This window comes from Brachyistius frenatus, unplaced genomic scaffold, assembly GCF_029030835.1.
Source record: "Brachyistius frenatus isolate BFR_SWC_R1_liver_20210118 unplaced genomic scaffold, ASM2903083v1 Contig_54, whole genome shotgun sequence".
In the NCBI taxonomy this organism is placed as follows: domain Eukaryota; kingdom Metazoa; phylum Chordata; class Actinopteri; family Embiotocidae; genus Brachyistius; species Brachyistius frenatus.
Window position 1 is genome coordinate 355,731 of NW_027210653.1, and position 13,301 is coordinate 369,031.

General features: G+C 40.5%; 1 protein-coding gene across 1 annotated transcript in view; it reads right to left on the reverse strand.

The window, feature by feature from the left end:
* Positions 1-13,301, reverse strand: part of LOC138624703 (phospholipid-transporting ATPase ABCA1) — a 143,641-nt gene that overhangs the window by 125,840 nt on the left and 4,500 nt on the right. Inside the window, exons 4-8 of the mRNA XM_069705081.1 lie at positions 13,109-13,236; positions 10,983-11,110; positions 10,094-10,291; positions 5,923-6,009; positions 5,609-5,804 (exon numbers count right to left, since the gene is read on the reverse strand). Coding sequence (XP_069561182.1) covers positions 5,609-5,804; positions 5,923-6,009; positions 10,094-10,291; positions 10,983-11,110; positions 13,109-13,236 — 737 coding nt within the window. The remainder of the gene's footprint in view (positions 1-5,608; positions 5,805-5,922; positions 6,010-10,093; positions 10,292-10,982; positions 11,111-13,108; positions 13,237-13,301) is intronic.

Here is a 13,301-nt window from a genome sequence, read left to right on the forward strand (position 1 = left end):
AATGTGGGGCTTTCGCTCCTGTTTTGTGTAGCAGGCGGCTCAACGTGACCATCTGCTTTGCCTATGATGCAACTGCTTTACGTTTCAATTTGATTAATCAAAATCAGGGGGTTCGTCTATGTAGAATTTAATGCACAAGTTGAGGAGCGTCATCATGAAACAAAACAAACAAACAAAAAAAACACAAAACGTTTTAAAAGTTAGTAAAGTTAAATAAGTAATTCCTTCCTTTTTTTTTCCTTTTCTTTTTGACAGTGAGCAGTGAGCGCAGCATTTAACCCAAAGTTGTTTCAACTCTCGGTGACTGGGGGGGGGGGGGGGGGCAAGGTTCATTGCCCAGCGCAGAATAAACGCTCAGCGCTCCCGTTTGGAAAAACAAAACCACAGCACTACCATTAAAAATTATTTTTAGAAAACACACTCTGCTCATGGAAAAAAACGCTGTGACGGATACGGGTCTCCGGCAGGTGCACGGATGGCAGTGTGTCGGCCAGTTTCGGCCAATGTTGACGGGTTAAAATTAACGAATCTAACGTCCAGCAGGATGGAGCGACCGCGAACGCACGTAGCCGGGCTACACTTTCACTACTCCCAGATCCTAAAACCGCGTCATTTTAAAGGGGTCACAAGCCTAAGAGGTTGAGAAACTGCAGCGTCCGCAATGTGGTGAACTAATACAGCCGTCAGTCACTGCAAACCCGCCACATCAGCCATCAAGCAGAATGTCCTGGCCACTCTCAGTGCTACGAGGACTCAGCACAATATATCTGCATCCCTATACCCAGCACTAATCTATTTAACATTTGCTGACGTATTCTCGCCCTCTGCAATATTAGTGTCTGCGACATGTAGACGTTTTCATTTGAATGCCTCCGCATCTCAGGACACTTCTTCCACATATACAATATGGATCCTTATTTCACAAATGTGCTCTGATTATGAAAGTGATTATGAGACGAGAGAGCTCCACTCGACAATAAAGCATGAATATACAGCAGATGGCAGTGACGAATGCACGGCGCTCTAATATCGGGCGTCTCGGTATCTTGGGAAAGACATATCACTTTTTGATATTTTGTGTGCTAAAGGGAGCGTTAAATTACAGAGGTTACACAAAACAGCAGTCTGAAAGAGGAACAAGAAAATCTGTTCTTTGCACCAGGTTTAGCCACAGTCAAATAATTGCTTGGAGCCTCAAGTCAGCCCCTCAACTTACCTGGCAAATTTAATCAATTTGAGTTGTACCCTGGAGATGGGCTCAATTCAGCACTGCAGCGAGACAGCGCTGCCGACGCGCCGCAAATGCTGCTGCTCCACCCACACACACATTTTCTTTGTGTGCATACGCACACACAAAGAAAATCATATTACCGAGTTACTCAGATTCCAGGCATTTCACGCAGTGCACAATCAGAGGCAGACAAGCACGTGCACACAGACATATTATGTACACCAAATATGACACGCCCGTCTACGCGAACTGTCCGAGGCTTCAATTAAGCAGCTCATATTTCTTACAAGCGGTACAAATCAAGCGCTGTGTTGCAGCTTTTCAACAAAAAGTCAAATGAACTTCAATCAATGGGATTGAAGTCATTCTCATAAAAGACAAAAGAGAGGCCTTAGTAGTAGAAGTTGAGCCACTGTCACGATAGACACACATTATCCCTTCACCGGCTTCCAGTTATATTAAAAGGGATGTGCTTCAGACTAGAAATAAAGGATCAATTACTACTTATTCAAAGAGACACCAAATTCTCCACCTTTATAAGAGCCACAAAGTATATTTGCAAAATACGCTTTAAGAAATGTGTCGACAGAATGTTTAACTATAAGTATACGATTGCGGAGTTATTTAATCTGTTATTATTGCAAATCTACCGGGCACATTTTGAAAATGGAAACAACTTTGAATTACTGTTCACTGTCATGGAAGAAGAGTTCCCAGCCCAACTCTTCTGCATAATGACTCAGAGGTTGCTGTCAACAATTAATTGAGAAGGGAACATTACTGAGGCGTTAACAAATCCTCAGCATTGGCCTTTATTATTGCTATGTTTCCATTCCTTTGAGTGTACTTTTACACCTACATAGGACTTGTAATTGGCCATTATGCGGACGCACTGCATAACCCAGATCCTTTAAACTGTACATAGACCAACACGATGAAATGCCACGGCGAATCCAAAACAGCCATTAGCATGCTAACAGAGATGTTACTGCTTATTATGTAGGGGAGGTACAATGTTTTTGCTAATTTGTGCTGGCACTAGCATGCAATTCCACTTTACAAAGTAGCATTATTCCCAGGGAGGAGAGGCTCCTTATTAAAATCGAATTTGCCGCAGTTTTCTCCAAAGAAAAAGCATTTAATGAAACAGGACTAGATGGTCTCTAATGAGAATGAGGCAGCAAGAAGAGAAGAAGATCGAGTTATCGAGGATTTGATGGAACAAACACATGATGTGGTTTTCAAAGCTGTCCGCCCTCCACTGTCTCCACCACCACATATATTAACATATATACAAAGTGACAGTATTCTCTTTTCATAGCATCACGGAGATAGGTTTCGAAATAAAAAGGGTTTTTTCATTTCCTAAGTACTTATTATGTTTTTCTAAGTAATAACGCAACACAGTATATTGTAGTAACACGCATCATCGTAATTTAATTTAGGGGATTTATTTAAATTATACTGAGGTCACTTTAAAAAAAAAATGGGGGAGGAAGTTTTAGAAAAACTCATCTAACTTTATTTTTAACATTAAATAAGCCTTTTTTTAATTTTATTACAATATTCTTGAAATACTGGAATTAGACGAGAAAACAAACACATCCCCGTGTGGTAAAAGTTACCCTCTGTTAAATGAATACAAATAGAAATGTCCTGCACTTAAACAGCTGCAAATGATACAAAGTTTATGAATCTCAGAAGATCCGGCCATACATCAAGATCGGACACATGATCTTGTTTTAAACATTCAGATGTGTGATGACTCATAATGCCATTTCCTCCACTGTGAGCAGTCTGAGACCTGCACGGAAGAAATGTAAAGGGATATAATACTCTCAATTGTAATCCACCGACTAACCTGAAACTGCTTCCACAAGTTTAAGAAAACTCCAAATGATGTACTGCCATTACTTTCCATACTTGCTGAAAAAGTAATAGAGAGTCAATTTTGGCACAAACTCGAACTACATGGTGGCTTCGGAAGGAAAGGAGAGCCGAAGAGCACTATGATAACAAAGCCTTGATCATAGAGTGTACACAGACAGATACAGACTTGTGTGCAGACATCAGACGTGCACACGACAAAGTGTGATGGCAACTTCCCAGCAGCAAAATGAGGAGCTCGATGAAAAAGTCAGAGAAAGAAAACCGTGCGATCGCTAAATGAGAACAGGAGCCAGTAAAGGGAACACAGCACACACTTAGAGCACCGTGTCCTTTTCTAATTCTGTTGCTGCACCTGTAAGTGTGCACAGCATGCGTGGCCACAAATTCTGGGCTGCAAGCGGACATCGGCCAAGTCTGTAAACTGCATGAACTTGTACAGATCTCCAAATTGACATCGCTTCGACTCTCTCAGCACGCTGACATGAAAATTGGCCTTGAATGATCTATTAACGCGGTAGTTTGGAGATGTTTTCACACTTCAGGCTTTAATGCGACAGACATTGGGCCAGACTGGGTCACATTTACTGCATTCCTTAATGATAAGGAGTCGTTTCTGTCCTGCTTTCTTTTGTTTTTGTGAATTAAAGTATGACCTAGAGTCACTTTTTCTCATTTGCTGTGTTACACTGACACTCATGTACTGCAGTCATATAATACAACAAACCTGACTGTTAACATGAGTTTACATTACAATCAAAAGGCCAACAAATAACGTGGGTCACATAAATTGCAAACACCTTTGATGCATATACAGCGTGCCTGCTTTGATGAAAAGTCCTCAACTATTGAAATTTGCACATCAAAAAAAATGTTCAATACCAGGAGAGCAGAGTATGTATCAAATTAGATCAAAGGTTCATCCACAGATGCTTGTAGAATCTAATTTTCCTATTTTATCAATTAGATCATCATCATAACCCCAATTCACCCGCTTCAACACACCGAAGGTGGACAGTGAATTCCACTTTTTTTTAAGCAGCGTGGACTCTCCTATGTGACGACTTGGAATAAATCTTTCATAAGTAGCAGCGCACTGCTGCAAAGCACACAGCTCTGGCTGCGGAGGCAACTCTGTGCCATTTTACCATGTTCATACACTGCACATTATTAGGATTATGGCAGACGATGACATCCTGGATTCACTAGACACAGCGACGTACACAGCCCCAGGAAGTCTGAAATTTCTCTCTGAGCTCAGCATCACTGAGCTTTTGTTCCATTTATTCTTTGCTAACAAAATCTGTTCAAAGCCCATGATGTTTATCAAGTAATCAAATAAATACACAACTATTACTTTACACATATGTTGGGCTGTAAAGGAAGAACTGGTTCACTTAATTGTGTGAAAACTCCTCTATTACTGGGGACGGACACTTTCATTTTCAGCACGTTGTATCTCACAGCAGCTGGAACTGGTCTGTTCTTCAGTGGAGCATTGCTTTCTCATTTTAACCACTTCAAGTCAAACAGAGCCAGCTTCAGCGAAATCCAAACAGTACTACAGAATATGAGTACAAATGCTGACAGCATGGCTGCCACGGTTGTATTCCCTTTCTAAATAGCCCAAACAGCCGGGTTTAGGACTCCAAAAAGTGTTAGTAACACCATCTGTCCTCTGAGGGAAGTTTGGAGAACCATTTGTTCATTTTTAAGATGTTATAAATGTATAATGAGCTTTCACTTGGGATAAAGTTGGACTGGACGTTCCTCTCCATTAAGATAGCATCATTATGTCAGAGCGGGACCTAGACAGCTTTTAAATGGAATGAAAAGAGCTGGTTTGATTTTCTCTGTCTGATGCCAGCCCCTGAAACAGTCTACAATACCGTATAATCAAACCCAGTTTCCAACTCTGGTGGAAGGTGCCAAATGTGCCACAGGTGCTTGTTCCTGGATGTGCACAAGTGGTCACATCCTGTGCACGCTGCACAGCTGACTGCGCTGTACGTCATGCACTACTAATTCAGACATTTTTTTTTCTCACCTGCACAGAAATGTTAATCACAGGAAACACCGGGGTTTGCATTTAGTCTGTCTTTAAGATATAAAAGTACGTTTACTGTTCATTAACACAGCTCTCACCTTAAAAAAAAAAAAAAAAAAAAAAAAATTGAATTAAAACTGAGATTTGATAAGTCATCATCCTCTGTCACACGTGCTGACCAAGCTTAATTTCCAGCCATTCCTCATTTTCCAAATGTGACACAGTTATGGAAGTAAAGCATGCCTGTGCCAGCAAAATTCCCACAAATCAGCTGCTGTGTCCTATAATGTTACGCATTGTGCACCACTGGTTTCTGAATTTTCTCCACTTCCTGGACAGCATGACTACATATAGTGCTGTCAGGCTAAAATGTAGATAACAGATTAAGACATGAGTCCTGTGTGACAGCTTTGCTTTAGAAAGGACCTTGCTGCAGCACTTACCGGAACTGTTGCCCATAATGGAAATTGACTTGTTGTTAGCCATCTGCATGGGTGAGGGTAAACTGAGGGTCATATTGGTGGAATTGAAGTCGGGCTGCTTTCCACAGAGCAGCCTATTGATACTGCCAATCATGTCTTCCTGGAAATCCAGCGAACTGGCAGCCTTAAAGATCATTGAGTTCCTCAACCTGGTTGCCTTGGATACCAGAGACGGAAAGACAGGAGTTAAAAAAATAATAAAAAAAAAAAAAAAAGCATTATATTAAGGTGTAAATCTGGATTCCTCTCAAGTGTGTGATAATAACAACACTAACCTCTGTAATCACTGGCAATGCATCTTGGGTGGTTTTATTTATCAGTGTCGCTGTGTCTGCTGCGTTCATGTTCAAAGCTGAAGGTACCTACAGAAGAGTCCAAACAGAACAATGCAGAAACAATTAACAAGAAAATAATCAAACGTATGAAATATGATAACAAGAATGCAAAAATAAAAATGCTATTCATTTAATTGTTTTAAAAGTCATCTCAAACTATATGCTGGAAAAAAAACATATGTATGAGTTATACAGGCAGTTGTTACATTGTCAACACCGGAGATAAAAAAAAAAAATACAAGAGTATATCAACCTTTCAGCTCAAACTAATATGTAACGGGAACACGCAGTCATTTGTGCATCTTGACCTGTAAATTGCATCTTACCCTCATCATCCTCGGCACCGGTAAATAAAAGTTGCATTAAAATGACAAGTGTTACAGTGACATTCAGAAGGTACACAGTATGAGTCCAATTAGGCCAACTAAATGGCGTGCCCTTTCAACCAGTCATTTTCATGCATCAAGTGTCAAGTATAGCCTGTGCACAGGACGCCCGTGTGGACTTCCAGCATATACAATTACAACGCTTTGAAATGTGTGCAGGACAAAAGTGCAGAAAGACCAGAAGTGTGAAAATCAGAAAGTTGAGAGAGGTTTAAAGAAGAGTCCAGCTGAAAATAACTGCATTCAAATTTTTGAATAAAACTATATTCACAAATAGAAGCACTTTTCAAGCATACAGTAGTTTCAAAAGTAGGATGGCTTCTCATTGGGTCTTAGGGATGGAGTCAGAAGGCGCCAGAGACTTGTTATCGTTCACATAACAGAAGCTTATTCAGCTGGTTTGGGTGGACCTCAACTACGTGAATAAATGTTACTAAACATGAGTAGGTCTCGGACACTTTCATTTTGTCGAAGGAGATCTCAGGTTGGAGGGAGATAAAGGAACATAATACAGAACAGATTTCTCAAGCTCATCTGTTGAACTCAGGTTTCTGTTGCTGAAAACTCCAACGATTAGATGCGTTTCCTTCGGAAGATCATTAAAGAAATAATTTGACAACTGTGACATACTCGGGCATATTTTGACTGATACAAAGATTTGATGGACAAATGAACAACAAAGGAGCCAAATGACCCCTGCTGAGCTGCACATACTGTACATGCAATGGCTTTCTCTTTACTGTCTACCTTTCGCGTTGTGTTCTGAAATGATTTTGAAAAAGAGAAAACAACGACATCTGAATCACCTTCTGCCACTCACTCCCTGTGTGATAAACACAGCCTTCCTCCCTTGTCCTTTTCTTTATGTTGTTGCTGTTGTTGTTATCACAATCACTCAGTGACGTCGAGCCTTAAGTGTGAAGGCTTGATGTTCTTTTCCATCCATCTGCTTGAGGCGCTCAAGAGCTTTCCCACCATATCTTGTCTGGGTTTTCCTTTTTTTTTTCTCCCTGTGTCTGAAAATGCCTGTGGGCTTAAATTGTTCAAATGCTCTCTCCAACGAACTTCCTGCCTTATCACTTATTTATTGGATTTGCTGTCCCATATATTTTTGCTCAAAGATAAAGTCAAAGAAAAGTGCAGGCTTTCATCATCCCAAAGGGAACTGGGAGATTTAAAAGAATTCAAGAAAACATTGGTTCTAATAAATAATTCCCACCTGATTGCACACGTTCTAGTAAAATCACTGGAGGACACAGAGGTGCACGTGACAATTTCGAGAGCTTAAGACTCTGTGGGATAGAAAATGATCCCTGACTCAAAATATAAATACATCAAGATAATGTTGCAGTAATAACACAACATAAGTGCTGAAGTCTTGCTGGTAGTTTTGGCCTTGAAGGGTTCATTAACAAGATTGAACTTTTCTTCATTTCTCTAAGTCGAAGAACCCATCAAGCAGAACATTTAACTTTTAAATTGGTTACCCAATTGGCTGGCACAGAATATCATTGTCTTTATATTCAATTTCCAGCAAGCCATGCGAGAATTATAGTTCGAGGAGACGGTGTATAAACTGTATTGAGATGTGTTTAAGAGTATCCATGTTGAAAATTACCTTCTGTGGCCATTTTTACTTTTTCTTTGTTATATTAAGGTGTGCACGGATGAACACACAGAAAATTACAAAAAAAATAAGCCTCAATAAGACATCTTGGCATACAAAATCAAATAAAAAAAAGTACCGAGACAACCCATGGCATTTTGTTTTTGCTTTGCAGTAAAATTCACAGTATCACACCCAATAATTTATGACCATGACCATCAATTTCAGCAGCATGAGGTGGACAGGGCAGCCTTGTGGCTCAAAATGTTTCACTCAGCACAAGAATTACAATTTTATCAACAACCCTTCAACAGGCTCTGCTGTGGACTTGAGAAGCCAGTCGTGAATAACAGGGTGAAGGTGTACAAGGTTTGGCAAAACAGTGTGTGCAGTATTCCTCCATCACAGATTCATCTGGAAAATGTGTGGTGAGAGTTTGGAACCACGGCTGTGATTTTTTTTTTCTGAAACTGCAACAAACTGATTAAAAAAGTATTTTGGCAAGAAATCTGTATCAATAACTTGTGTAATTACAGAAATGAAAGGTTGTTTTGGTGTCTATTCTTTTTTTTTGCATTAAAAGCATCGTCTACACTGATGCTCTCCACAGTGAGTGAATTTTTGGTTCAGTAGTTTAATTAAATTGTTGAGATATCTGTGTGGGTGAACATTTAAAACAATCTGTCACTTCGCGGCAGGTCTGAGAGCCAAACAGGTATTTAACCAGCTGGAGGTAAGAAACTGTTACCAGCATGTCCTTTTCTCAATAACTCGGTATGTTATCCTATTTGTATTTTATCCTTTTTTTTCCCCAAAGATTCAAATCACTTGGTAAAGCAGAGTCCTGAGGTTACAGGACAATTTGTAATTATTTGCCATTACTACATCTAGACCCACTAATGAAAGACAACTAACACGAGCAACACCAACCAAGAGCACTGAGCTGCAGGAGCATCTAATGATTCAGAAACTAGTGTGTAACATGACTAAGCATATTCGTTCAGGTGTTAGGAAGATAACGAAAGACAGAAACGTATCCAGACAGCTTAAATCGTTAGCAGTAGATATCCAATGCTACGCCTGTTGAAAAGCACATAAACAAACATGCCATGAATTGATGTTTTAGGACTGCAGTGATGAAATATTTTCTAGCTAGACCAGGGGTCTCCTACCCGTAGCTCGTGAAGTACCGGTAGCCCGTGAGCCACTTCTCAGGAGATCGAGGAAGGTTCGAACAATAAGTACAGCATACACATTTGATAACCCAAAGTCTCTTGGTAAATCTGTTTACATTTCTATCCAATCATATTCACAGACACCCGACCCGCTTTGTGACACAAAGCAATTCAGCTTTCAGCCAATAAGCTGTCAATATTTCCTTGCTGCTGCCAACCTGTTGTGATACACAATGTCTGCGAAGAGTATCAATTTGTCATCGTTCACATAATAGAAGCTTATTCGGCTGGTTTTGGGTGGAGCTCAGCTATGTGAATAAATGTTACGAAACATGAAAAGGTCTCGGACACTTTCATTTTGTCAAAGTAGATCTCAGAGGAAAAAAAAGGTTGGATATCATATCATGGACACTGACACTGCATCACCAAGCAACACCATCTCAAAAGTTATTTTTGGGAACTGCCCACCGAGGTGCTTGAATCTTATACTTCACAAAAAAAAAAGTTATTCTCGTAGTACCAACAAAAATCACAGACTCAGATTAAACATCATGTTATTTTCCTTTTGTAAAGGGAGATGAAGTTTGATTATAAAATGCCGGTTTACAAGTTGTGACCGAGTTTCACCCGCAGTGGTTGAGACGGTATAGAAGCTTCCATTTACATTTTTAATACCACCTTCATTAGTCCGGACAGAATGATTTGCAAGAATACGAGATGCTGACGACCTTGCGGAGCAGGAATTAAGGCTTTTTAAATGCAGACATAATGAGCAGTATTATTGCTGCCGTGTCCCCATCAGACAAATCCATGTAAACACAGCTCCCAAAAGCATTATCCCTCCCGCATTTGTCAGACTCATACTCATCGTGTCTCAGATACTTTCCAAACTGAAATTAGACATGTTGTGAGATCTATTCGGGGGGACAGCGAGGAGAGCTCACCTCAGAAAGTGCTTTTCTCGCGTCCAGGTTTTGCAGGAGTACTCGCTGGGTGTTAATCAGCTGCTGTGGAGTGAGGGAGCAGCTGACATTTTGAAATGCCTCCTTTTCAGCTTGGCTGCTAAATTGGACATGCTCATCCAGATCTGTCCCCTCACACAGGATGCTCCGCAGGTTGCCGGGCCTCGGGATGCCCATCATCTGCAAAACAAATGCCAACTATAACAGGAGTTGACAAACCGGGCAACTTTGGACCCGACCCATTTTACATTTAATCACGTATTTGTTCGGGTTGCTGTGCATCTAATCAGTAGATTTACAGCATTGGTTTCTTTAAATCGCCAGATATTTACATAAAGGCTGACGCACTGAGCACAAACAGCACAGTGTCAAAAATGTGACAGACATTAACACCCACACACAGATGCATATACACAAATAATTTGTGTCATATCCCGGCAGTGTACGGTGATTTAGAGAGCAGGGGAGGATACATGGGGAGAACCAGGGGCCACAGTTCAACCTACTGCAGCCATCAGAGAGCCTCATATACAGGTGGAATCCTTAAGTCAGTTTATTTAAGCATCCTTGTTATTGAAATCTGATCATTCCCCGGTACATACAGCACCATCACTTGGGGAACATTTAGAGGCAAGACACTCATTACTCGTTTTGCAATCCATTTTATTCCGAATAACCGACTATAGGTGGCTTCAAAGGACTTTTTTTGTCAAGTAAATGCTAGACACTGCTTAGATTATGCCTTATATACGAGGCAGTTCTTGGCCAGGACGTTTCATTCTGAAAATGTTCAAGCGCTCTTGGCACATTACATTTTGGAAACATTTAAATGACTTTATTTACACCTAAGAAGTAGTGGAATGACACTCACTGGATTGAGCTGAATCCCAGCATTCATGAGGCTCTCGACAGCCGCAGATGTCACGGACAAATCCTCCACCAGGTGTTTGGAGAAGGTCTCGTCGTCTCTTAGAATACTCTTCAGGATGACGGGTTGAGCTTGACCGTAAAGATGGAGAATAATTACAGTTCAATATCAGTATTTAAAGGAGTGGTGTACTTGATGTTGACATGTGTGGAGCGATGCGGAGTACATAAAGGGATATTGATCTGCTTGTTTTCAACCTTGTCTTCATACTTTTTGGCCATGAATCCTCCTCACTCACCATCTGCACTGCAGATATTCGACAGTCAACAAGCCTGCCTGTCTGCCTCTGCCTACATCCTTTTTTCCCATCTCCTGCTGCATTTGCTTTCCTGTACACACATCTGAATGCATGCAGAAATCTGTGTGATACACGACGATGCCAAACATGGAGGGGAGCCAGGAGCACATGTGATAGGACGGCAGTCCTTCCACTATGGAAGGTCGCTTTAAACAAAAGCCCTGAAAGACTCATTCTGTTGTTGAAAGCACAAGGTTAAAGCTTATGTCTCTGTCTTCAAAATCACTGGAGTGCAGCTGCTGACTAAAATGTTGCAATCACTGACAGAAATGAAGGCCACGTCGGTGAAAAGAGGAAATAAAAAGAAATCCCTATATGTTTCAAGTGTGGAGATTATAGAAGAAATGGGGCTTCAAGGACACAGATTCTGATTCGGTGTTGTTTTACACGCTACGTTGTGTGGCGTAACAGTCGGATGAATTTGAATTTAAATGATTGCAATTAAATCCTTCGCTGGGTTTGAACACTTCAGCGTGAGAAGAGACAATTTGTTGCTAAACTTGTAGCAGATTGTTAACCAGGCATTTTTCTCCTGATTGGCTGCCAGCAAATACTAAAAAGAGCCAGTTTCGACAATTCATTACTACCCCCCCCTCACCCCTCGGAAACGATGACTCAGCATCGCAGGGAACCCGCCAGTGTATTCACACATGCTATATATCTATTCAACATGTGTTTCCTCTTCTTTGTGTGCTGTTAAGATGATGAAGGGCTTGTGTAATATAATTAAATTATCACTTTTGCAATTGTAATATGAGCAAGTCAGTCAATTATCTGAATTGGAAGGGGAGGAAGTGACTTATGCTGGGCTATTCAAAGTTCAATTCAGATAAATGTTTGATGGAAATAACTGGAATTAACAACATTGTTTGATGACACGACTCTCACCTTAGACAACGCCCAAACTAAACGCATTATTACGTACCACATGACATCGGTGGGATTGTCGGGGTTAGATTACGGGGTAGAAGAACATGTTCTACGCTCTTCCTCAACACGGTTTCCTTTATGATTGAAGTGACCACCTGAGTCGTTTTAATCAACCCAAGATAAAACCGTAAAAAAAAAAAAAAGAACACAACAATCACCTTTGCCATCACAGTCTTTTGATAGTACTCCATTCCCTATTCTTGTTAATGACCTTCCGTGCTCTCGCCTCAGACAGCGAGTCCCATTAATTATGCTCAGGCTTAGATTTTGATGGATTTAATCTTGTATATTAAAAGCCGGCGACCCCAAAATGCAAATATCCCACGGGCCGCTTGTTGAACAGTAGCAACCCCCCCTCCTTCTTTGCCTATTTGCAAATTAGATGGCGTATGAAAATCTGAATATCATCAGGCTAAATGAGCCTAATGCAAAGCAGCAACTTATCAAGACAAACGATCTGTCAGTCTGCATGGAAAATTGCATCATAAATAATCACACGCCATTGTTTTTGAGGGATAAAGGGGAATAACAAATCCTCCGACTTGTCATCCACATGAAGGGGATACTTTCCTTGATGGAGAGTACTTAACAAAGACATAGCAGAGTGATTGTTGCTGAGGCCGACTATTTACTATATCAATTATTTTTTGAAACATTACTCGGTAGCAATTAAACTTTTATACCAAGAAAGAAGAAGTAACCTTTTGATCTTGTCTCTCTTCACCACACACAATTTCTAAGTCAGTTTTTAATAACTGGGTAACTTATGAGATCCTTTTATAACTAGTGTTGTTATTTTACAGTCAGTGCATTAAGATTTTGATCATCAAATCATCATTACCATTTCCAGGGTTGGACTGTGACATGATTGAGGCCCACTGGTCGACATCATCTGCTAGCATCTTGGCCTTGCTGAGAAGAGATTTGTTCACCAGGACAGTTTGAAGCTCAATCAGCATCCCCGCAATTCTGGTTTTAAGACAAAAAAAAAATGAAAATAAAAAGCTCATCCATCATCTGTAAATGTTCTAAAA